Source organism: Rattus norvegicus, chromosome X (assembly GCF_036323735.1).
Source record: "Rattus norvegicus strain BN/NHsdMcwi chromosome X, GRCr8, whole genome shotgun sequence".
NCBI classification, from domain to species: domain Eukaryota; kingdom Metazoa; phylum Chordata; class Mammalia; order Rodentia; family Muridae; genus Rattus; species Rattus norvegicus.
Genome location: NC_086039.1, coordinates 69,714,532 through 69,739,583, shown reverse-complemented (window position 1 = coordinate 69,739,583; position 25,052 = coordinate 69,714,532). Strand labels below are relative to the sequence as shown.

The window sequence follows — 25,052 nt, the reverse complement described above, 5'->3', positions numbered from 1 at the left end:
TGTTTAGTATCTTCCTTGATTGTTCCTCATCTTATTTTTAACTCCTTCTATTTATCCTACTTGCTTGTACTCCATCTCTTTTTTTTTTTTTTTTTTTTGGTTCTTTTTTTTCCGGAGCTGGGGACCGAACCCAGGGCCTTGCGCTTCCTAGGTAAGCGCTCTACCACTGAGCTAAATCCCCAGCCCTTGTACTCCATCTCTTAAAATACATTTCTTGGGCTGTATTGATACCAAACATCAATTGGCACATAGTTTGTTTTTTATAAAATAAACAAATGGATGGATGAAATCTCCTCTTGTCTCTGTACTGGACTTGACCCTGAATTGGGATGATTTTGACCTCCAGCTAAGAAGGCAGAACAGGGGCAGAGGTGGGGGAAAGAAGAGGGAAAGCTGTGGGACAGAAGGTCTTGGGCTTTCTTTCTTGGGGATGGTGGTAGAAACCTCTGTGGAGACTGAAAGCCCTCTTTGTCCTAATTCATCATCCCTCTTGTCACTGTCTTCAAACCTTTCCATCCTATCTATGCCCACCCATCTCCTCACTCATTACTTTCCCTCTAGAGAGGGAAAGGTCTTTCTGGTGCTTTCCTTCAATTCACAGTAAGCTTGGTCGGAGGGATGAGTTGAGGATGGTGAGTTCTAGAAGTCTCTAATATCTGCCTGAAAATCCATTGCTTACATCAGAAAGGATGCCCCTCTCCTTCCCCTAAAATAGATGCTAAAGGCAAGGGAGGTGGACTTAGCATGGACCAGAAGCAGAGAGATTTAGAATATTACCTGAGGAAAGAGATGAAGCTCACATCAGCCTCCAGCTCTGGTTGCTAAGCTGGCCTCCCAGCCTCTTATATCCACAATCCTCTGAATGTGTAGATTAGTGGGAGTCAGAGAACAAGAATAGGGTTGGGGTGGGTGGCATGAAACACTGCTATAATTAGCTCAGGGGCCAAGAGTTTGGAAAACAGATTAGTGGGTACAGATTAGTGGCTATGGGATCAGCGGGTTGTTACTGAGGAGGTAGGCCAGGACTCAGGGATTCTGATGATGTTCCTGAATGAAAAAAAGAAAGAACATAACTGCTCCTGTGTATAGTGGAGGAGAAGGTTTATCGTACAGAAGAGGGAGAACATAGCCAGAGGTATGTGGAAAGGTCCAGAATGAACATGATCCTGAGCTGGGCTGTGTGTGTGTGTGTGTGTGTGTGTGTGTGTGTGTGTGTGTGTGTGTGTGCGCGCGTGTGTGCGCGTGTGTGCGTGTGTGCGTGTGCGCTGTATTTGGAGGTGGGGGAGCCAGGAGATGGGGAAAGCAAGAAGCCAAAGGAACCAAACAGGTAAAAAAGACCATGTAGCCAAAATGGTTGGATTATATAGGGAAGAACCACTAGGGAAGTACAGCCTGGCCTCTGGGCTGGAAAATTCAGGGTAGGTTATGGGTAGGGACTGAGGGACTAGGAGGGACTGGGAGGGACTGGGAGAACCTGGAAGCCAGATCTGCTTTGATATGTTCATTAAACACCTCAGCCATTTGTCCTGGGATTTAGACCTAACAGTTACTGGTAGGAGCATTTGAGAAGGAAATTAATGGGTATTGGACTTGTGAAACCTTGCATATGAAGGCTGGGACCAAAATCAAGAGAAAGGTGAAGCATAACGAAGGGTAAAACTATTAGAGTTCACAGTGTGGACCTTGGTTTATCTGAGCAACTTGTGTCACATTCCAGTCTCTGGAATTTTCCAGACCACAGGAAAGCCAAGATCATGGGAAAGAGTAGCCCTTACCCACGTTCCTCCACTTGAGACTTTGGACTCTTGAAGTCTGATATCAATCAGAAACCCCATTCTCTCAGCTGCAGTGCACAGCAGGAATCCATCATCTGTTGGTGATGAGGCAGGAGATCCTTGGCTTTCTTTTCTTATCAGAAAGGAAGGTATCACAGCACTCCTGGACTAGAGGCAGGTTCTCTGCTAGATGGACTGAACATTATTACACTCGCAGGGAATAGGCAATTGACACTGTCTGACCCAGACCTAGAATAACTTCCCTACCTCCCAGTGCCCAGCTCTTCAGCCCTTCCAATCCCTGAAACTAGGTCCATGCTCTAAGCAGCTTCCCTCACCTTGTGTGACCACTCTTACAGAATTAGAGGTATTTTTGTCCCTACAGCTGTCAGGACATCTATTTCTTGTTTTTCTCATAGGGCCTTGGGCCCACCTCTGAAGGCATGAAGCATATAGAATTGAAAACTCCAAGATCTGAGGATCTAGGACTCTGATCCCCCTTAGACCTAGCTGGTCTATAGGATTTACTTATATCCACAGTCTTCAATTCTTGAGATGGGCTCTCTAGTCCTTGGATAGCTATGGCTGTGGTTTAGAAGACTGGCTGAGCTGGGTCTTCACCCAAGCCTTTCTTCACCCAAGGCCCTATGTAGGGTGGAGACAGAAAATTAACATATGGTTGGGTGTGGTGGCACATGTCTCTAATCCCAGCGTTCAGTAGGTGGAGGCAGGTAGATCTCTGAATTCCAGGACAACCAGGGCTATATAGAGAGACCCTGTCTGAAAAATTAGCATATGAAGGAAACTAATGACTGTGAAAGATCCTAGAACTCACAACCAAAGGCTAAATATATGAGACAGAGTGCCCATGTGAAAAAAGTCCTGATATACACATGCTAGAAAAGGTCCGTACTATATTCATGACGTCTGAAAAGTCATACCTCTTGTAGCCCAGTGCCATCAAGCTTCCAGTTCTCTGGTTCACTTCCTTGATTGGAAATGTTCTCTTTCTTAAGAAGCAGTCTACCACTATCCAGATGTTTCTCTCCAATTCCTTTAGGTCCCAAGAATCTGGAAATCCAGCAAGTGCCCTGCAGATTCCAACATCTGCCTCTAACATCTAGATGGAATCCCTAGATAGTAATCAGCCGACTGAGTCAGCTGGTGCCCTTTGTGACCGGTGTGCACCTCAGGGTCTTCTCCATTAATTGTTCTGTCTTTCACAGGCACTCCCAGGTAGCTGGACAGCCCAGATTCTACTGAGACTCTAAGGAGACAGAAACTACGCTTCAGCATGTGGGGAGAAGATGGAGACTTGCTAAGGTTGTGATTATGGGCTAGGTAATAAAACAAGGATCAATCTATTTTGGGCCTAACTTTCACCAGACTCACACTCAAAGCCCCACTCTCCCTTTTAGGTGTTTATTATTCCCCCTTTCTAGTCAGGTTATAGCCCCCTCGGTGGGAAGAAAGGAGACCGTGTATGTCTTTAACTGCTTACTCTGATTGCACTCAAATCATTCTCTCTTTTATTTCTGAATATTTGTAATTTGAGGCGGTGATGAAATCTGTAGATGGTAAAATGTGCAAATCTTTTTTTTTTTGAGACAAGGTCTTATGGTTTAGCACAGGCTAGCCTGGAATACAACTCCTGCCTTAATTTCTACAGTTCTGAGATTACAGACATATGCCACCATGCCCAGAATAATAAACAAATCTTGAGAGCACTTCAGTGAATTCTTACTTAATATGATGGGCTAAATATTGACCCCTAAACAGCAGGTCATAATCATTGAAGCCTATAGACATTACCTTACATGGTGAAAGGGATTTTACAGATGTAATTAGGGTCCTTAAAATAGAGAGATTATTCTGGATTATCCAAGTGGGCCCAAATGGAGTCATTAGTCTTATTATTGAAAGAGAGGCAATGTGGGTGTGATGACACACACTTTTAATTCTAGCATTTGGGAGGCAGAAGCAGATGGATCTCTGTTAGTTCGAGGCCAGCCTGGTTACATAGCGAATGCCAGGCCAGCTAGTACTACATGGTGAGACCCTGTCTAAAACAAACAAACAAACAAACAAACAAACAAACAAACATAAACCAGATTTGACTGAAGAATAGAAGCAAGATAGAAGAATAGCAATAGAAGAAAGAAGCAAGATGCTGTCGCTGCTGGCTCTGTAGACTGAAGAAGAAGCCAGTGCTGTGGGATACAGCTCTGTAGGCTGAAAACAAAGGGATAGATTCTCTTCAGACTTAGGTTGCAAGGTGATTCTCGCACTTTAAGTAAAGCTCTGCCGACACCTTGATTTTAGCCATTGATGCTGAGTTCAGATGTCTGACCTTGGGATTTATAAGAAGAGAACTATCATGTGTTATCTTAAGTCAAGTCTGTGATAATTAGTTTAATATTCGTAGGAAACCAATACTCCTATGTCCACCCGCATTCCCCCAACAAATGTCGCCGCTTTCCTATTAAAAAATCCCCTAAAGAAAACTATCACTCTCTTTTCATTTGACCCAGAGTATCTGCATTTTCCAAGGATGCAGGGGTAAGAGAGCAAAGAAATACATCTCTGATACACTGTTGGGAGGGAACAGTATTTTCAGGTCCTTTCCACTCCACTCTGCAAACCCCAATGATATTCCTACTAGACCTTCCAGTTAGGATGTGATAATCACACCTCTGTATGAAGAAGGGATGGCCTTATTTACAGACAGGACTGCAGCAGACAGGATTGCATACCAACTCAGTAGCCTGGTCCCCGTCTTTGTAGAGAGAGTCCCTATTTTTAGAGGTATCTACCCTCCTCCGGTGTTCCTCTTAATAAATCAGATAGGGTTGTTTCATCTCCTTGAAAGTGACTGGGTTAGCTAGGCATGATGAAATTCAGGCCACTGAGATGTGAGGGGTAATATGCTGGAGAGATTCTGAAAAAGGTTTCCTGAGGGATAAAAATAAATACACAGGAAGAGAGGCCTTCCTCTCTTCTCATTGAATAGTGCCAAGTTTGGATGCAACGCACAAACTGCCACAGTCCCCTTGTGACCAGGAACGTTCCTCACAACATGCTGAGGGTTGCAGATCAGAAAGATGGAACAAATCTAGCTTCATATGACATTACTGAACTGCTGAATCTCTTCCTGGACTTAAACGAAAGCTAATATACATTTTTCTCTTTTTAAAGTTAGCTGAAATTTTCTGTTATTATAACTGAAAGCAAATCAACAGATTTTAAAATATCTTATTAGCATGTGTTAATTATACTTAATACTAGGTTTCATTGTAACATTTCTAGACATGAGCATGATGTATTTTGACCGTGTTCACACTCATTACTCTTTCTTGTCCCCTTCCCCCTCTTCCTAAGTAATCCTCTTTATATTTTCATGTCTGTTTTCTATGACCCAATGAGATTGGGGTTGTTTACAGGAGCATGGGGTAGACTTTGTTTACGGAAGCAGGAGGCATCTTGCCAGCAGCAACACCACTGAAGAAAACCTCTCACCCTCTCTACCATGAGCCATTAGCTATCCATAAATCCTCAGGGAGGGAGTGGGGCCTCAGGAGCTCCTCTCCCTTCCACAATGGGGGTGTAGATGAGCTCAATTCTGTGCAGATCTTGAACAGGTAATTATAGCTGCAGTGAGTCCAGGACTGGAACAGCCATGCCGGGCCTGGAACTCAGTGTTCCACACGGCTCCCCCACCTTTCTCTGGCTCTTATATTCTTTCCAAATCAACAGATTTGAGTGGGATGCGAACAAGGGCATTGGCTCAGTGGGGGAGGATGGAAAGGTGATAGATGGATCAGCTACCGGGGACTACCTACAGGATCACATTTAGAAAGGCAAGGAAGGCACACTAAGCTAGGCGTGGTGTCGCATGCCTGTAGTGCTAGCACTGTGGAGGCCAGGGTAGGAGGATTGCCTAGTTCAAGGCCAGCCCAGAATCCATAGTGAGTTACAGGGAAGCCTGGAATATGTGGTAAGGCTCTGTTCTAACCCCTCCTCCTAATTTCTTAAAAAGGTGCACTAGAGGCAGCGTGAGCAGAGCCTAACTTGAGTCTAACTGCAGGTGCCTCACTTTGCATGTGATTTTGTTAGTAAGTTTGGATTATCCAGGCTTCTGATTACTATTTCTATCCATCAAGCTTTAAGTCTCAGGAGGTGACCTCATTTTTTCACTTCATAAGGAAGAGACTCCGAATATAGCCTCCAAAATACACCTACTAACAATGATGCTGATGGCACCAGCTAGACACTGTGCTGAGTTCTTATGTGTACTGTCTGCTTTTCCAAGGGAGGCTTATTTAGTCCCACAGCTGATAGGTTATGAAGCTGGAACTGTCTGGCTTTGTTTTTCAATGTTACCTCCCATTCATTTCCTCCCTCCTTCCCTCCCTCCCTCCCTTCCTTCTTCCCACCCCCTTTCCTTTTCTCTCTTCCTCTCTCCCTTCCTCCCTCCATTCTAAATTAAAGAGCTTAGGAAACATGTCTTTGCCCATTTTCTACTCTGGCGCCCAAGTAAACCACAGACATATGTTGAGGGACCAGGAAGGAGAGGACTGGGGGAAACTGGAGTAGTAGAATGGAATGGTTATCACTGATAATGGTATGGAAACATTTATGTATTAAGTAGTGAATTGATATCAAATATCCATGTGGACATAATCTACAACAAACCACCTCTCTAGGGGTAGGTTATAGATGTAGAAACCATTCAACTTAAAAATCCACAACTCTCATTCACTCAATACTGACTGAATGCCTACTATGTACAAGGTACCTGCTTGCTCGCTCTCTCTCTCTCTCTCTCTCTCTCTCTCTTTCTTTTCTTTTCTTTCTTTCTTTCTTTCTTTCTTTCTTTCTTTCTTTCTTTCTTTCTTTCTTTCTTTCTTTCTTTTACAGTGAGATCCAAGTTTGGTACCTGCTTTCTTAACTCTGAGTTGAGAAGCGATTTTGAACAACCATACACCTCATTTGGAGAAGCTGTTTTTTCTAGATCATAACTTTATAAGAAGGCTGTGAGGACATGAGCTTTGGGTCTAGTTTAGGGGTGAGAGGAACAGAAGGAAATGGATAAAAACACAACTGAGTATAATTATTGGAAATCTATATGTGTCATAATTTCTATGAAAATCAAATGCCATGAAAGCATGAGAGAAGTACTTTTAAATATCTATTTTTAATTATGTATGTGTGTATGTGTGTTTTGGTGCACCTGAGTGTAGGTGCCACAAAGACAAAGGCCAGACAGGGATGTCTGGAATTACAGGTGGTTGTGAGCCAGATGTGGGTGCTGGGCCCCAAACCCAAGTCCTCTGTAAGAGGAACAATTACTCTTATGTACTGAGCTTTCTCTCCAGCTTTGAGAAAGAAATTTATAGGGGGACATGGAAGAGTGAGTGAGTGAGTGAGTGAGTATGTGTGTGTGTGAGAGGGGGGGTGGGGAGAACTATGTTAGAATCTCTTCGTTGGAATCACGATAACATCTTCCAGGTGTGGTAGTATATATTATAATAACAGCACTAAGGAGGCAGGGTGGCACATTGCGAGTTTAAAACAAACGTGAGCAAGATCTTGTCTCAAAAACAAAATAAAAGAGAATTATTGATAACATCAAATGGCAGTTAAAATCATGAGGGTGGTTTTCTGAGGAATGCTGGAAAGGGGAAAGTGAGAGAGAGGTGATGAGGGGAAGAGAAGAGGAAGGAGGGTGGTGGCAGGGAGGGGAGCCTGATTTGGGAAAGGGTCACATTTGGTGGAAGGATGACAAAAGGGAGCCAGAGAAAGGAGTCAGGAGTGTCTACCAGAATAGCAGAAGCCGTGTGATGCAAGCCACAGAGACCAAAGTGAAGAAGCAGTTCAGAGGCAAGGAGTGTGGTCTATGGTGCTTGGTTTCCTTCCGGAGGGGGCCAGAAGCTGGGACGGCCATTGGGAATATTGGGGAGGTCTTTTCCTGAAGTAGCCACTGGGCGGCAGTGGAAGCAGCAGCTGTTATTGCAGCTGTGTCCAGGACAAGCCCAAGCCTGCTTGTACTTCAGGCCATTGAAGCCTGGCAGACCTAAGTCAGTGGAACCCGAGTTAAGCCAGCTTGAAGCAGTAGAGCAGGAAGCTGGCTCAGGCTGGATGTTTTCTAATGTGACACTTCTCCATGGCTCGAGTCTACACCAAGTCTTGGGACACCCTTCACTTGAACTGAAGAGGCCATTGTTGTCCCTGGGAACAGAATAATGTGAAGGAAAGTATTAGAGATTTGCAGCATTTTAAGACTTACACCTGGGGCTGGGGATTTAGCTCAGTGGTAGAGCGCTTACCTAGGAAGCGCAAGGCCCTGGGTTCGGTCCCCAGCTCCAAAAAAAAAAAAAAAAAAAAAAAAAAAAAAGACTTACACCTACTGATCAGTTCATATTCTGATACCTATAGTTTGATATTACTACCCCCATTTCACTTGTGAGGAAATTGTCACAAATAAATACCTAGGGTTATACAGTTAATAAACAGAGCAAGGGTTTGAATTCAAGCTGACTGGCCCGAAACACTTGGGCTTTTTATACCATATGCCAGGTGCCTAGGGTTATACAGTTAATAAGCAGAAAAAGGATTTGAATTCGAGCTCACCTGGTTCCAAACACTTGGGCTTTTTATGTCACATACTAGTATTCGGTAGTCCAGGACTTGTAATTCCACCCTGAAACAAGGCAGAGTGTCCAGGTCCACCCTCCACCCCCTGATCCAGGATTGTAGCTCTTCCAAGAGATCTAGATCCTGGAATCTAGAGCCTCCTTTGCAAGCTTACCTCCTCCTCTCCCTTCTAGGACGCAGTTAGGTTACATTCTTAGGACCTGAGGATCAGGTTCCGAGTCTTCATTACTTCCCAGCTTAAAGATTCTGCTCCAGCCTGCTCAGCCTCCCAACGACTACTGCGAACCTTATCCACAGCATCCTCCACACCCAATTTGCCTTGTATGCCCAAGACAGTGATACTTACAAAGTCCCAGTTATCTCCAGAAGCCTCAGATCCACAGTTGCTCATAACTGTTCTCTGACACTAGGCTTTTAATAGTGGAAGCTTACTCTGCATGCCTTCTCTACTGTATTAAGACAAAGTTCTCTTGGAGTGATGGAGAGAGACAAGGTGCTGTGTAGGAAGGGGTGGGATGTGTTAGGGAAGTTTATTGGCTGGCATCCACAGGGAGATATGAACTATTTCCTGGCCATCTGTTCTTACATGTGTCATAGGCATCTGAAAACATACATGCTGGAAAATGAACTTCCCTTCTCTCCCCAAACCTGCTTTCTTATAGCCCTTCCTGAGCTTGTTAACAAGAGTTCTCTTCTAGTCACCCAGGAAAGAAACCTGGAATCATCTTTTTTCTTTGACAGAGATTTAGTATGAGACCCATGCTCTGGCCTTGAACTTGGAGCAATCCTCCTGCCTTATCCTCCTAACCCAAGTAGTGACATTATAAGCATGTGCTTGTTAATTGTAACCAGGCTGCTGGCTTAGGGCTACTCTTGACTTCTTTTCCTTTCATACCCCACATCAATAAACTTTGTCTGTTTTCACATTCTACCCAGAACATGATGACTTCTTGTTACCTCTCTCACCTTGGTCCACGCAGCCATCATCTGCAAAAGCCTTTTCTTGTGCTACCAACCCTGCTGTCTAGTCTCAGAACAGAGTTGTCTAGAGAGTAAGTCAGACCATGACACTTCTCTTCTCCAAACCCTCTATAGCTTTCTTCCAATCAGTAAAAGTCTTTCACTAACTCACAAGAACCTTCAGGTTCCAGTCCCTCTCAACTGTTCTGACCTCATATTCTGTTTCCTTCCTCAAAATTCCTGCTCCTCAAGTCACTCCAATATTCAAAACAACAAATTCTTCTTCATTATCTTCTTTGTTTTTCATTATAACAGTGATCATATTCTATATGTTTTATTGATTTAGTATTATCTCCACAATTTTGTGATCTCTATTAGGCTGGCAGTTTTTGATCTGTTTCGTTCACTCTTAGTGCACTACCAGGGCCTAGAACCAAAAGCTCCCAGGAAAGGTTTGTTGACCCTTTTCCTGATTAGAGTCAGTAGCTTGGAGGATCAAGTTATCATACTTATTAAGTCATTGTTGTTAGAGTTTGGTCCATGGCAGGCTTGTTTGGGTTCAAGTCTTGATTTTTACCACGAGTCATCAAATACTTTTCTTTTTTTTAAAATTTATTTATTTAATGTATATGAATATACTGTCGCTGTTTCAGACACACCAGAAGAGGGCATTGGATCTCATTACAGATGGTTGTAAGCCACCATGTGGTTGCTGAGAATTGAACTCAGGACCTCTGGAAGAGCAGTCGGTGCTCTTAACCACTGAGCCATCTCTCCAGCCCCACCATGAGTCATCAAAATACCCAAACTATCCGTGGTTTAATTTTCTCATCAGTAAAGTAAGAACAGTTATAGAGCCTACTTGATAGAGAACCTGTGGTACCATCAACAGGTATAAAGTCCTTAGAACAGTGCCTAGCATAGAATAAAGTCTAGATAAACATTTGCTATAATGAAATACACACAGAGTTAAGATGATTATCAGTAGTTTACATTTTCAAAAGTCCTTCAGTGTGTTGACTTGCTGTTGTCCATGTAAAAATTCATTTCCCATGTTTCTACACCCATAAACTTATATGATCTTCCTGTAATTTAATTATCTTCAGTGGCCTGCCTCTTTATCTGTAAACCTGAATGTCTCCTTGTGTACACAATCATTGTGAAGCTGTTAAACAGTAATCTCACTAGGTCCTAGTTTCCCAATCTGTGTGCTGAGTGGGTTGGACCAGATAACCCTCCAAGGGTTTTTCTAGCTCTGGTAATCTTAGGGATGGGACAGGAGGAAAAAATAGGCCCCACCCCAAGTCCCACCCCCAACAAGATGCCCTCTGGCTGCCAAGAGGAAGGGTGACAGAGTCAGCTGGGCTCAGCTTCAAGGGCACCCGGTAGGAGTCTTGCCAAGGTTCCTAGGCAAGGGTGGTGGTGGTGGTGCTCCTGGGCTGGAAGCAGGCGTGAAGTGGGGCTGCATCAGGGGGAAATAAGAGTACAAAGAACTAGAACAAAGGTGAGAGGAGAGGGAGGACAGAGCTGTGGTGGTGAGTTAGATGACAATTTGAGCCTGGGTGTCTTCCCTTTAGATGGTGCTGGTAAGCCTCCACCCTCTTCAGCTAGCCAGGTTCTGCAGGACAGAGGAAGTTGCAGAACATCATTGACTGCCTACCTGAGCCCAAGCTCTGTCTGATGCCATCAGTCCCTGGGCTGGACTAAGGAAGCTAGGTAGGAGCTGAGCTAAGGAAGCTGGGTAGGAGTTGGGCTAAGGGTGTTGGGTAGGGGCTGGGCTAAGGGTGTTGGGTAGAGGCTGGGCTAAGGGACCTGGGTAGGGGCTGGGTAGGCCTGGGTTGCACATGGAGCTCCTTCTAGCTCTCCTGGGTGCTTTTCCTTTTTTGTTGTAGGTTCATCAGGACTGGAAAACTAAAGAAATCAGATACTGACTTCTGTCCTTTCTACTTGTAGGGGGCCATGACCAGTGCAGAATCCTTGCTATTCACATCACTAGGTCCCAGCCCAAGTTCTGGAGATGGTGATTGTAGGTTTAATGAGGAGTTCAAGTTCATCCTGTTGCCTATGAGCTATGCAGTTGTGTTTGTGCTGGGCCTGGCCCTCAATGCTCCAACCCTCTGGCTGTTCCTCTTCCGCCTTCGACCCTGGGATGCAACAGCCACCTACATGTTCCACCTGGCATTGTCAGACACCTTGTATGTGCTGTCACTGCCCACCCTCGTCTACTACTATGCTGCCAGAAACCACTGGCCCTTTGGCACTGGCCTTTGCAAGTTTGTCCGCTTTCTCTTCTATTGGAACCTCTACTGTAGTGTCCTTTTCCTCACCTGCATCAGTGTGCACCGATACCTGGGTATCTGCCACCCACTGCGGGCAATCCGCTGGGGCCGCCCTCGATTTGCAAGCCTTCTCTGCCTGGGTGTTTGGTTGGTAGTAGCTGGCTGCCTCGTGCCCAATCTTTTCTTTGTGACAACCAATGCCAATGGAACTACCATCCTGTGCCATGACACTACTCTGCCAGAGGAGTTTGACCACTACGTCTACTTCAGTTCGGCAGTCATGGTGCTGCTCTTTGGTTTGCCCTTCTTGATCACCCTGGTCTGCTATGGACTCATGGCCCGGCGACTGTATCGACCTTTGCCAGGAGCTGGACAGTCATCTTCTCGGCTCCGTTCCCTCCGTACCATTGCTGTGGTGCTGACTGTCTTTGCTGTCTGCTTCGTGCCTTTCCACATCACCCGCACAATTTATTACCAGGCAAGACTGTTGCAAGCTGACTGTCATGTGCTGAACATTGTCAATGTGGTTTACAAGGTGACTCGACCCCTGGCCAGTGCTAATAGCTGTCTTGATCCAGTGCTCTATCTCTTCACGGGGGACAAGTATCGAAACCAGCTCCAGCAGCTATGCCGAGGCAGCAAACCCAAGCCCCGAACAGCTGCCTCCTCCCTGGCCTTGGTGACTCTACATGAGGAAAGCATCAGCAGGTGGGCGGACACCCACCAAGACAGCACCTTCTCTGCTTATGAGGGAGATCGATTGTAACCCTGCTGCTGGATATGAAGGGAACTAACTGCAGGGCAGAGGGGAGGGAGCTTGTTAGTATCACTTGACAGGGGCATCAGCTGTCCTCTTTTATAGCCGAAGTTTGAAGGAGCTACTCCTCTGCCTCTACTTTCTCTTCTTCTATCCCTACCTGGGGCCACTGTTCCTGTTTCTAGAACCTCAGTATCATTTGCCCAGGTCCTTCCATGGCATGGATTTCTCTGACCAGAGTAGAGAATTCAACTGTAGGGGTGAAGAGCAGAGTAATCTAAAGACTGAATCAGGAAGCTGGGGTGATAGCATAGCACAGATACCATATAAGCCACATGTAAGCATCCACACCCACTTCCTGGCTCCCTCACAAAGACATTTGCCAATGTGCTGAAATAGGGTACAAGGCCTGTGAGTCTGCTTCGCAGAGCCCCACATACCAGCTTGAGCATCCATGAAAAGAGAATAATGCTCTTGGGTGCTGACACTAAGGAGCCGCAGGAAGCAGGGTCCAGGTTTATAGCAGCCTTGGAAACAGGAATGAGATTACACCTACCTCTAGGACTGCTGAGAACACGCTTGATAGCTCCCAAATGTTTAATGAGAGGAGGAGCGGACAGCCCTGACCGAGAAGGAAGAAAACCTCTATAGTATACGGCTTCAAGTTCTAGTACTGGTGGGCAAAGCAGGTTTGTGCAGGCTAGGGTGGTGACAGGAGTAGACGCCTAGAACTGACTCTTCGCTGCTCTCTCTCTCTTTTCTAACTCTAGTTAGATAAAGGATAAACCTGTCACCAGCTCTTTTTAGTCAGGCTATAGGATTTCAAGACCAGGGTGGAGCACTCAGTTTCCCACCTGTCCAGTCCTCTTGCCACAGGTCTTATGGAGCTGGAGGATCTGGTGGGTGTATAGAGCTGAGGAACCCTGAGCATGAGAAGTAAGAGTTTCTGGGCGGGCATTCACGAGAAGGGCAGTCTCTTTTCAGCCTCTTTTCCTGCGAAATCACCTGACAGCCTATTGGCCTTCTGAGTCAGACCCCAGCCTTCTCTGCCCTCTGTGATCTCTTACTCATCTACGCATACCAAATTCTTATTGGCTTCAAGTGTTCTCTCTGCCTGGAGAGTAGGTGAGGGGGGGTACTAGCCTACAGAGTAAAACAACTTACTGTGATACCTCTATGCCCTCCTTTTTGCTCTTTAAATGGATCTCTCTCCCTTGAAGCCCAAGAGTTCTTCTATTAGGAGTAAATTAAGTGGCCTTTTTGATTCTTACCAGGTTCCCACTCTTAGGAGCACAGTCTCCTTGCCTGTCACCTCTTGTACTCATTGGCCCCACATAGTAACATTATTCTCTTCATTACAACTCATTCAAGCTCCTCCATCATCGGGTCCTGTAACTCCAAGATGCTTAGTCAAGACTAACTTCCAGGACTTCATGGTCTACTATTTTATCCTCCTGTCTCTCCCCAAGATCTCACTGTGCTGTGCACTGTTGTCTAGGCTAGAACTAGCCATAGAGACCTGGATGGCCTTGAACTCATTGAGATCCACCTGCTTTTTATTTATTTATTTAATTTTTTTGGCTTCCCTATTGCTGGGATTCAAGACATACTGCACCAGACTGGGTAAATACCTCAATGCCTCTCTAGATGCTTCGTTCATATCTGCATAATTGTTCTGCTTTGTCTTTATCACTTTCTTCCCTGTGGCCCCTTAATGAAGGGCCTTGGTCCTTTATTCCTCTATTTTCATCTTTGTCAGTTACTTTTAGCACTGATTTTATACCATCATTAAAAAAAAAGATATAACCTGACTGTCTCATCGTGCCACCATTCACTTAGTGTTTCTGAGTTTCACTGCTATAAACCCCACTTACAGGATCCCTCTGAACTCACCCAATCCGAGTTCCTCCCATTCTCCTGCACTTAGAACATAAATTACATCTTTGGCAAAAACGTTAATATTTTCTCTACTCTTATCCCTCTTTGACCTCTCTACTTTACTTGACTCTACTGCATGCCTTTTTATATGTATTTTAAATATAAAAATAACATTTAAAATAATATCACTATGACAACACTGAAGGAAATGTGGAGAGAAAATATCACCTATTTCAACCCCAAATTTCTGTTTTCCATACTCTACATTTTCTTGGTTTGAACTCATGTATTATAGAAGTATAACGACGGCATAGACATCTCTTAAAAACCTGCTTTTTAGTGCAGTTAAGGTGTGGGGATGTGTGCTTATAGTCTTAAGAGCTGACGGCAGACATAAGATGGAAGTCAGCCTAGGCTACATAGTCAGCCTAGGCTACATAGTCAGCCTAGGCTACATAGCGAGACCTTGTGTCAAAACAAACAAATACATATAAGCCTCTCTTATTGTAAACTTTCTCCAGGTTGATGCAATCTTTCACATTTATTATTTTAATAGTTACATAGAATTACTCCCATTGGTAGATTATATCTTAGTAGGCTATTCCCTTATTACTGAACTTAGAAAGCTCAGTTTTTCTGTGATTTGAATATCTTCCTGTTTGTGACTTTTATCTTTTTGTAATTCTAACTCTAGTTCAAGTTCTCAAGAGTGAAATTACCAGACCAAAGAGCATGAGCGTTTTTATAGATTGTGATTTTTCACAATGACTGCATACATTTTTACTGTCACAATGATATATGGCTATCCTAGTTCCATTGCTGTTCCAGGATCAGACTTTATAGGAAATCTTTGGGGACGATAAACATTCAATTTGTTAATTTCACTTCTTCGCTTACTTATGGCATTGAACACTTTCTCCCATGTTTACTATTTGCACTACTCTCCAATTACTATCTTAGTGGTATATTTCTATTGAAATATACTTATTTAATATGTATACTATCATTGGTCATATTTGACTTATATAACCCACTTATTGTAATACTTCATTCCCTTGTTTCATTCCCTAGATTTAGAATTGCTTTCCTTCTGCTTTTCGTTGATTACTTCCTCTCTCTTCTTTGCTACCATTTTTTTGTCCAATTGTTGACATGTGAGATTATTTAATCCTCTATTGATCATCAGATTGTTTATTTCCTCTTAGACAGAACAAATAGCAGGTAAATACAAGTCAATTGGCTTCTAGTCCTTAATGATCTTGGAGATCATACAGAGCTTGGGTTCCCATTCGTTTTCCAATGAAGAAACAATCCCAGTGAAATGTCATACATGTGACTTTCTACATAGTTGCAGGTAGAAACTGGGCCCTGGACTGCTTTCCCATGACTCCGTTCATTCTACCATGCCAACTTGGCGCTAGGTCAGACCTTTGTCTCTCTAAACTCAACTGGCTGATGGATAGGTTCACCTAGATCTTCCACTGTTGCTTCTAACCCATAATTTAAAAAATGAAACTGCCTGAACCAGTTCTCCCACTCATCTTGCTCATTTCTATTCATGACACCTTTCTTTAAACCACCTAGGCTCAAACACTATGGGGAAACTCCACTCTTTCCCTATCTCCCCAAGTTCTGACATTGCTCTCTTTGCCAGTTGTAATTGGCCTCGTTCTCTAGTCCCTATGCTACCATTATAATGCTGCTTCTTTTTACCTTCTCCCTGACTCAACGTCATAGGTTTCTGTCTCATCCTTACCTCCAGCCACCTTCCACACAAATGCATAGTGTCAGATCAATCTGTCTAATACTACTCTCAAAGTCTCACTCTCTTAGAAATCTTTGATGATCTTTTTTTAATTGTCAAAATACTTTGTCAAAATGACAGAAATTCAAGAATTGCTTCTATTGTTCTTCAAAACAAATTTCTCTTTTCCAGGTTTTTTGGTTTGTTTGTTTATTTTGTGTGTGTATGTGTGTGGGAGGGGGTAGGGCTCTTGGGACAGAGCCTAAGGTCTTGCCCTTGTACCAGTGAGCTACATTTCTACACTTCTCTAGGTAAATCAGTCTCTTTCTTCTTTCTCCAGACAATACTTGCACTTTCTTACCTCTGTTCTCTCTTTCTGTCTGACCTCTATACTCAAATATACTCACCCCCCACTGTCCTTGTCTTACCTATTTTTCAGGCACCAGGCTTAGGTCTCACATATTTTCTGAGACTTTCTCTATCAATTCTTACCAACAGTGATCTCTCCATTTTTTTTTTCCTGAAATTACTGTCCACATCAGTCAGTTGGCACTTTTTTTAAACATTTCTTGAAATTATGGACACTAATTTAAGTTATCAGTTAATTATTCATGCATGCTTGCCTTGTGTACCCCACCTGTAAACCTCTTGAGTTAATGGAATATAGGTAAAAGAACACAGGATCGAAGATCAGAACACCCAAGTTTGGCCTTGAATCTCAAAAGGGGGCTCAGGTGTGCCACCTTGGATGAGTCACTCAAATTCTTTGAGCCAGAATTTCATCATCTATGAAATGAAGATCATAATCTCAGCTTTATGTAATTCTTCAGGTTGCAGCGAGGCTGTGCAGTGCTAGAGTGCTAAACAAATATCATTCTGTTTGTTTAAATAAATGGTGCTTAATAAATATGTAATATATGATTACATGTTAGCAATTCAGGTGGTTGTTTATTTTCCAGGATATCGTCCACTTTAAGATGCTTCCCTGAATCTGGAGGAATTAAAGAGCTAAAGGGACATCAGGAACAGCTGGGTTGAGGCAAGCACGTAAAAATGTTTTGAGAGGAAGTAGCCTTAACCAGAACCTTTCTATTTTGCTACGTAGGTTACTTGACCTGTGTATAAAGCTAAGGAGGATGAGACAGGAGCTACTGTAGCTGGACTTCCACTTTCCTCACAGTTTTCTGTTTCCTTCATCCTATACTTCCTAGCTAACTCAGCCAAGGTAGTTGATCTCTTCAAGCTTCAGTTTCCTCATCACTAAATTAGGATGGGAATAGCTACTTGTCAGGGCTCTGATGAAGAGGCCATGGAGCAATGAATGAAGAAGCATTTATTACAGCTCCTATAGGTGGGAACCCTTTTCAGTAGTTTTCAACTTGAATAAAACCAGATGAGCAGCCCACATTGGAGGGCTGCCTAGAATTGATAATTAAGATCATGACAAAAACGAAGCCTTGTGGGAAGCAGGAGGCTAAGAATGGAACCCTGAAGGATGGCATTAGTGGTGAGTTGGAAGGAAACAGGTCAAGCTTCTGGCATCAAGGGAAAAGGGAGCTTTAAAAGGACAGACCAATTTTTTAAACATTCGAATTAAAAAAAAACTACTAAGAAAATAAATTGCTGCATCAAGTACCAAGAGATTTTAGGAAGTATGAGACACCCAGTTAAAACAAACACTTCAGGTCCCGCCGCTTTGGATTTATGCTTCTCAAACATTAGCCAGTGACTTTGATCAAAGAGACCATTCGTAAATAAATTTTCTTTTTAAAAAAATGTAGTTGTGAGTTTATGTGTACCCCACTCATGTGTGTGTGTGGGGGGGGGGATGAATGAATGAATGAATGAATGTGTGTGTGTACTCATGAATGCAGGTGCCCTCAGAGGTGTGAGAAGATTGATCCCCAGGAGCTGGGGTTATTGGTGGTTTTGATCTGCCTGACATGGGTTCTGGGAAGTGAACTCAAGTCCTCTGGAAGAGTAGTACACATTCCATTGAGACAGCTCTCTTCTGCTCCAAATCCATTTTTTTTCGATTTTTTTTTTTTTTGAGGCAGGGTCTCACTATGTACTTGGCTATCCGGGAACTCACTATGTAGATGGGAGGAGGAGCTTAGACTTCTTCATCCTCCTGAATGCTGGGATTAAAGACATGAGCTACCACACCTGGCCTTAAGTAAAATTCCAGATGAAGATCCATTGTCATACTTTTTATATTCCACCGTGAGTTTCTAAGTTTCTTACTTTTTTGCACCCTCTTCAGAAGGACCCACAGCATAACCTGTAGGGCTGATATTTTCTACATGAGCTGAGGAGTAGATTGTCACTAAAAGAAAGTGTTTTTTTTTTTAAAGTTACTTCAGTGCAACTAAAGAGCTAGTCTATGAGGGACCTTGGTGTGTTTGGTTGTCAGAGACAATGGATTTGGATTACAAAGTGGGACAAAGACAAATGATTCATCCTTGAGCTAAAGTGTAGATTATTAAAAGATACCGAGTCTCTAAGAGAAAGAAGATGAAGTACTTCTTGGGGCAGGCCGATTATCACCATCAATTCTGTACTACACTTTGGGGCCCTTATCATCTTCTTGGATCTGCTCAAGAGAAGAAAAAAATACATTGTGTTTGGAAAACTCAAGAGAAAAACTAACCAGTACACAAGAACGATGGCTTCTGCTCAATTTGTGTTACTCTCAGTGATATTTACCTTGAGTTCATCATAAATCTCATTCTTTTTACTACACAATAGCCTTCTACCTCCAACATCAATAAGAAATCAACCACTCTGAATCTGGGGATATTTCTTTCCAGAGGGTAGTCATTGTTTTGATCTCTGACAACTTAAGTTATTATGGTTTGATTTTTAAAAAGTTTTTGTCTTTGTCCATTCTTCATTGAGGGGCTACCTGGGTTGTTTCCAGTTTCTGGCTATTATGAATAAAGCTGCTATGAACATAGTGGAGCACGTGTCCTTGGCATATGTTGGAGCATCTTTGGGGTATATGCCCAAGAGAGGTATAGCTGGGTCTTTAGGTAGATTGATTTCCAATTTTCTGAGAAACCACCATATTGATTTCTATAGTGGGTGTATTATGTTTGCACTCCCACCAGCAATGGAGGGAGCGGCGTTCCCCTTGTTCCGCATGCTCGCCAGCATGTGCTGTTACTTGTGTTTTGATTTTAGCCATTCAGATTGGTTTAAGATGGAATTTCCCTGATAGCTAAGGATTTTGAACATTTCTTTAAGTGCTCCTTAGCCATTTGAGATTCCTTTGTTGAGAATTCTGTTTAGATCTGTACCCTATTTTTGAATTGGATTATTTTGTTTGTTGATGTCTAGTATATGTATGCATATATATGAATGAAATTAGCCCTCTGTCAAATGTGGAACTGTCCCATTCTGTGGGCTGTCATTTTGTCTGAATGATAGTTTGTTTACCTTACAGAAGCTTTTCAGTTTCATGTGGTCTCATTTATTAATTGTTGATCTTAGTGCCTGGGAAGTTGTCTCCTGTCCCAATGTGTTCAAGGCTATTCCCCACTTTCTCTTCTATCAGGTTTAGAGTCTCTGTTTTTTTGTTGAAGTCTTTGATCCACTTGGATTGAGGTTTGCCTAGGATGATAGATATGGCTCTAGTTCTTTTCTTCTACATACTGAAAGCCAGTTAGATCAGCACCATTTGATAAAGATGTTTTCTTTTTCCAATGTATATTTCTGGATATCAGGGAACCTGTAGGTGTCTAAACTAGATTCTCTGCATATATGTTATGGTTAAGTAGCTTGGTGTTCTTGTGGGAACTAGGGCTGTCCCTGACTCTTTTGCCTACTTATGGAACTCTTTTCCTCCTACTGGGTTGCCTCGTCCAGCTTTGATATGATGGTATGTGCCTGGTTTTACTATAGCTTACTATGGCATGTTTGGGATGTCCCCAGGAGGCCTGCATTTTTCTGACGGGAGGTGCAGGAGGTAGATCTGGGGAAGAAGGGAAATGGGGAGGAGAGACCGGGGAAGGGGAGGGAGAGGAAACTGTGGTCAGGATGTCATATATGAGAGAATTTTAAAAAAATCAAAAGATTTGATGGACAGAATAGGAGTTAATACAATGACTTATTTTTATTCAACTTGTTCTTTATTTTACTGAAGAAGGATAAAGTGATTCTAGGAAAGAAGGTTTTGTCTTTATCATTTTCTCTAATGAAGCTTCCCAAAGCACATTTTCCAAGACAGTAATAGTTGCTACTATACTTTTTTTTTTTAGATTTATTTATTATATATAAGTACACTGTAGCTGTCTTCAGACACACCAGAAGAGGGCATCAGATCCCATTACAGATGGTTGTGAGCCACCATGTGGTTGCTGGGAATTGAACTCAGGACCTCTGGAAGAGTAGTCGGGTGCTCTTAACCCCTGAGCCATCTCTCCAGCCCGCTACTATACTTTTAAGGGTATAGGTTAAACACTTGTATAAATGTTTCTTCACTTCCAGATTTACTAAGACTTATGAGCATCATAATGCCCATTGTTGTGAATTCCAATAGGGAGGGGAATATATATATAGACATATGACTGAGCTTTGACAAATGTTGTGGACTTGTATTGTCTGCCTAAAGAAAGGCAAGGACAGAGGGTCTAAGGAATGAAGCTCAGTGAGTTAGAGCAAATGCCACAGTAAGTCTGGTTCACTGTCTCTAACCCTTCAAAAAGAACCTTCCCTCACTTCATGGATTCAATGGCCATTCTCCTCTCCCATGATCTCTGGCCTGTAGAACTAGCTGGATTTTAGCAGGAACTTGGGACTCTTGTTCCCTTTAGGGTCAGTTTAAATTGGCTTCTTTATTAGGCTCCAGATAGGTAAGTGATTACCTAGATGGTGTGATTCCAGGGGAGCTCTATTCCTTTGAAAATAAGTCGGGGTTTTCATTGTTGCTTTTGTTTATTTGAGAAACAGCCTCCTTGAACTCACTTTGTAGATCAGGCTGACCTTGAACTCACAGAGGTTTGCCTGCCCCCATCTCCCAAGTGCTGGGATTAAAGGTGTGCGCCACCACTGCCTGGTTCTTTCTTTTTCTCCCCAGATAGGAAGCAAGCATGATAAAAGCTTGTGGAAGACTTAGCCACTAGGGTAAAGGTTAACAACTCAACATTCATTTATACCTGCTGTCAGAGGCAAAATCAGTCCTTTGAATCTTGAATGCTTTCCCAAATTGTTTTGCAAAATGCCAACAATTTGGGAAAGATGCCAGGAAAAGGGATAACTTTTCAGTCTTTTTCTCTAAAATGATTTTGGGTAATTGTTTTGCTACTTTTCTATGGTTGTGATAAGACAGCATGTTCAATGTAACTTATAAAGCCTTTAGTTGGATATACGGTCTCAGAGTGTTAGAGTTCATGATGGCAGAGTGAAGACATTGTCGCAGGCAGCTGGAGCAGCAGGTAAGAGCTCACATCTCACAAACAGGAGGTAGACAGTGTACACTGGGAATGACAGGCGGCTTTTGAAGCCTGGCACAGCTACACACCACCTCCAACAAGACTACTAATACTTCTCAAACAGTTCCACTAAGTATTCAAACATATGGACTTATGGGGGACATTCTTATTCAAACCAACATGGTAACAAAGTCTCTCTGATATGTTATTACTCTTTCGCTCTTCCGTATTTTTTTGTGTGTAGTGGAAATGAAATATACTCCTATTCATGCTTGGAAACCACTCTACCACTGAGGTCTATCCTCCAGTCCTCATTTTACTTTTTGTTTTGAGACAGGTTCTCGTAAAATTGCCCAAGCTGATCTTGAATTTACTCCGTAGCTCTAAAAGGCCTTGAATTTTTATTTCCTTGACTCAGATTCAAGTACTTCTTAGGGCTGAGCCACTATTCCTTTCTGCTTTTTAAAAATTGAAGCAAATTTGAAGTTTATTCATAAAATATTTACCTATTTATTCATTTACTTATTCATATTTTTAGAAAGGGTATTAGTGTGTCCCAAAAATATTGAACGAGACAAGGATGGAAATGAGTATAGATGAGGAAAAAAGATACAGGGGAGGGAATTGGGGAATAACATGCACATATGCAAATATGAAGGTCAAGGTTTAAACTTCTATCCGTTTGTTCTTTTTCTTCTCAGGGAGCCATGATGGTAAATACAGATAGCCTTGCTTCCATGTTGTGACCTTGGTGCCTTTCTGAAAAATTCTATTTTTATTTTTACTTGCAATAGAAACAAGTGAGAACCCTTCAAAACCAATTATCCATGGATTTAATTACATTTTGATCACTCGTTATGAAGTTATAATTCATTCTGTAAACCCACTTTTACAAAACTTTCCTCCCATTCTGAGAGGACCCAAAACAAACCAGCCATTTCATATTACTAGCAGTATTCTCTGCCATGCTAAGGAGTTCATCCTGTAACTCAGCATCGTATAGAGGAACGTTAAATGTCCCGTTTTAATGAGTATTGTTTGAAATAAGGTTTCTATCTGCAGGTAAGCTTTGGGATGCTGAATACTCCCCTTTGGAAAATCACTATGTACAGACTTGCTCTCCCAACCCCACCTGCCCCCATGACCTGCCTGAAGACTGGGCGCCCTGTACCTGCCCTCTGGATCCCAGATGCAATAGTGAAGTTTTCAGCCTTCATCAGAGATGCTTGTTTTCGCAGTAGATGGCAATAAACACAGAGACCCACAACTGGTCAACTGTGTAGCAACTGTAGCAATTAAGTGCTGCGCTGTGGAATGCTTTGCTCTAAATGGGCCATGTATATCCAGCCCCATCACCTTCTAAGGCTCAGAGATCATTGTGGAAGAGGAGGCAGAAAGATTTCAAGAGGCAGAAGGGGTGGATTCCTACAGGGAATCAATGTCTTTTTACACAGTAGGGGAGTCACACATATGAACTTAAAACAGTTCTGACAGCACGCATTAAGATCTGCACAAGCCAGACAAAATCCAACCGAGGAGCTATCGGTAACTGACAGGTGCCAAGAAAAGAAGAGTTAGCTTTCCTTAAGGGCATGGTGCCTGGCAGGTCTAACGTACTCCAATGGATGGTCACATACTCAAAAATGTTTAAGTACTTGGGACTTGATGGATTAAAACAATGAGGGCACATAGTCGAGTAGGTATGGAATGGGGAAGTGGATCTTGGAAGAGATGGTGGAAAGGATGAATATGATCAAAACACAATGTATGAAATTCTTGAAAAATTAATAAAATATTTTAAAAGGAAAATTAGTGTCTATTAATGTTCAAACTTTAAAACTAAATTCAAAGGCTCTAAACAGACTTCAGCAAGTACATCTATCTATTCTAGTGCCTCCCACACTCATTTTGAATATTGTCTTCTATGTAGTAATTATTAGCGTCTAAGAACATTAATGGTATCTAGAGCATAAGCTAGGATATTTTGGTAGGGCCATTGTAGAAATAAGAAATGATTTTAGGGGCTGGAGAGATGGCTCAGCTGTTAAAGGCTAGGCTCACAACCAAATATATAAGAGATGATTTTAGAGGGGGACTAATCAGATTTAAGATTCAGCAAGGTAAGCTTGATGGAAGAGTTGATTAAAGCAGACTTTACTAGAAAGAATAGGAATAGTCTACGAATTTTGGTAAGGTCTTTAACTGGATTACAACAGTAGGGGAGAGGAGGAGCTTGTTGGATTAAAAAAAGGTACTAAAATTGATATGATTTGGGAATAGGAAGGAAGGAGATGATTTGCCTGGGACAGGGCATGATGAGTGAAAGGTGTTTATTGGATGTGGTGGTTAGAGTAGGTATGGCCTCCATACATTCATGGGTTTGAATGCTCGACCCATAGGGAGTGGCACTATTAGTAGGTATGACCTTATTGGTGTAGGCGTGGCCTTGTTGGAAGAAGTGTGTCACTCTGGAGTCGGGCTTTGTATATGTGCCCCACCCAGTGTGGAACACTTTCCTTCTGCTGCCTGCTGATCAAGATATTACAACTCTCAGCTCCTTCTCCAACACTATACTTGCCTTCACTCTGCCATGTTTCCCACCATGACAATAATGGACTAAATCGCTATAGTTTTCTCCTCTAAATTTCTCAAAATGCAGGAGAGACGTGTCTCAGTTGGTAGTGGGACACACAGATATCCTATTTCCTGAGCTTGTTCTGTGCCCTGGGTTCCATTCCCAGCACCACATAAATGAGGCATGGTGGCACATTCATGCAATCCCAGCACTAAGGAGGTAGAGGCAAGAGGGTCAGAAGTTCAAGGTCATCTTCTGATACATAGCAAGTTTGAAGCCAGCCTGGGCTAATGAGATACCATCTCAAACAAAAACAAACAAACAAACAAAAACAAGAAAAAAAATAAAGTATCAGAGTACACTTTTCAGAAAACAAAAAGTATAGATGGAGTTTAGTAAGGGTTAACATGGTCAAAGATCACCAAAAGGAAAATGTCTGTGAAATGCTTGTGCCGACTGAGAACTGATCTCAAGTAAGGTGCCTCTTATCTGTTCGCAACCATGCTTGACAGTGGTGTGGAAGCAAGCCTTTGTATCTGAGGACAGAAGATTAGTTTTAAAATTGGGTATGAATAGTTGTAGCAGCACTATTCATAGTAGCTAAAAGGTGGGAAAAAACCCCAGATGTCCTTCTGCTAGTGGCTGGATAGACAAAATGCACTTTACCACAACAGGTTGTTATTCAGTCACAAAGAATGGAGCACTGTTCCATTCCATAATATGGAAGAACCTTGAAAACATGCTGAAAGAAAGAAGTCAACCATGAAAGAGCACATACTATACCGTTTCATAAACATGCAATGCACAGGCTGGCCAAGCCTTGGAAACAGAAGGTGAATCAGTGGTTGCCACGTACTGCGGGAGTGGGCAGTGACTGCCGATGTGTGTTGAGTTTCTAGCGGTGCTTGAAAGACCTCCAAAAGTAGCTTGTGGTGGGCATTCCACTGCTGAACTTTGTCCTTCCATTGGCTAAATTTATGACATGCAAAGTACATATT

The 25,052-nt window shown here is 42.7% G+C and overlaps 1 protein-coding gene across 13 annotated transcripts in view; it reads left to right on the top strand.

The window, feature by feature from the left end:
• The window catches only part of P2ry4 (pyrimidinergic receptor P2Y4), a 35,123-nt gene extending 18,143 nt beyond the window's left edge, over positions 1 to 16,980 (top strand). For 11 of the 13 annotated variants that reach the window (XM_039100015.2, XM_039100012.2, XM_063280275.1 and 8 more), the window contains 3 exons: positions 3,002 to 3,116; positions 10,967 to 11,105; positions 11,343 to 16,980. In XM_039100015.2, the coding sequence (XP_038955943.1) occupies positions 11,349 to 12,434 (1,086 nt within the window). In that variant the 5' untranslated portion in view covers positions 3,002 to 3,116; positions 10,967 to 11,105; positions 11,343 to 11,348 and the 3' untranslated portion in view covers positions 12,435 to 16,980. 13 annotated transcript variants of the gene reach the window in all.
• The last annotated feature ends 8,072 nt before the right edge of the window (positions 16,981 to 25,052 follow it).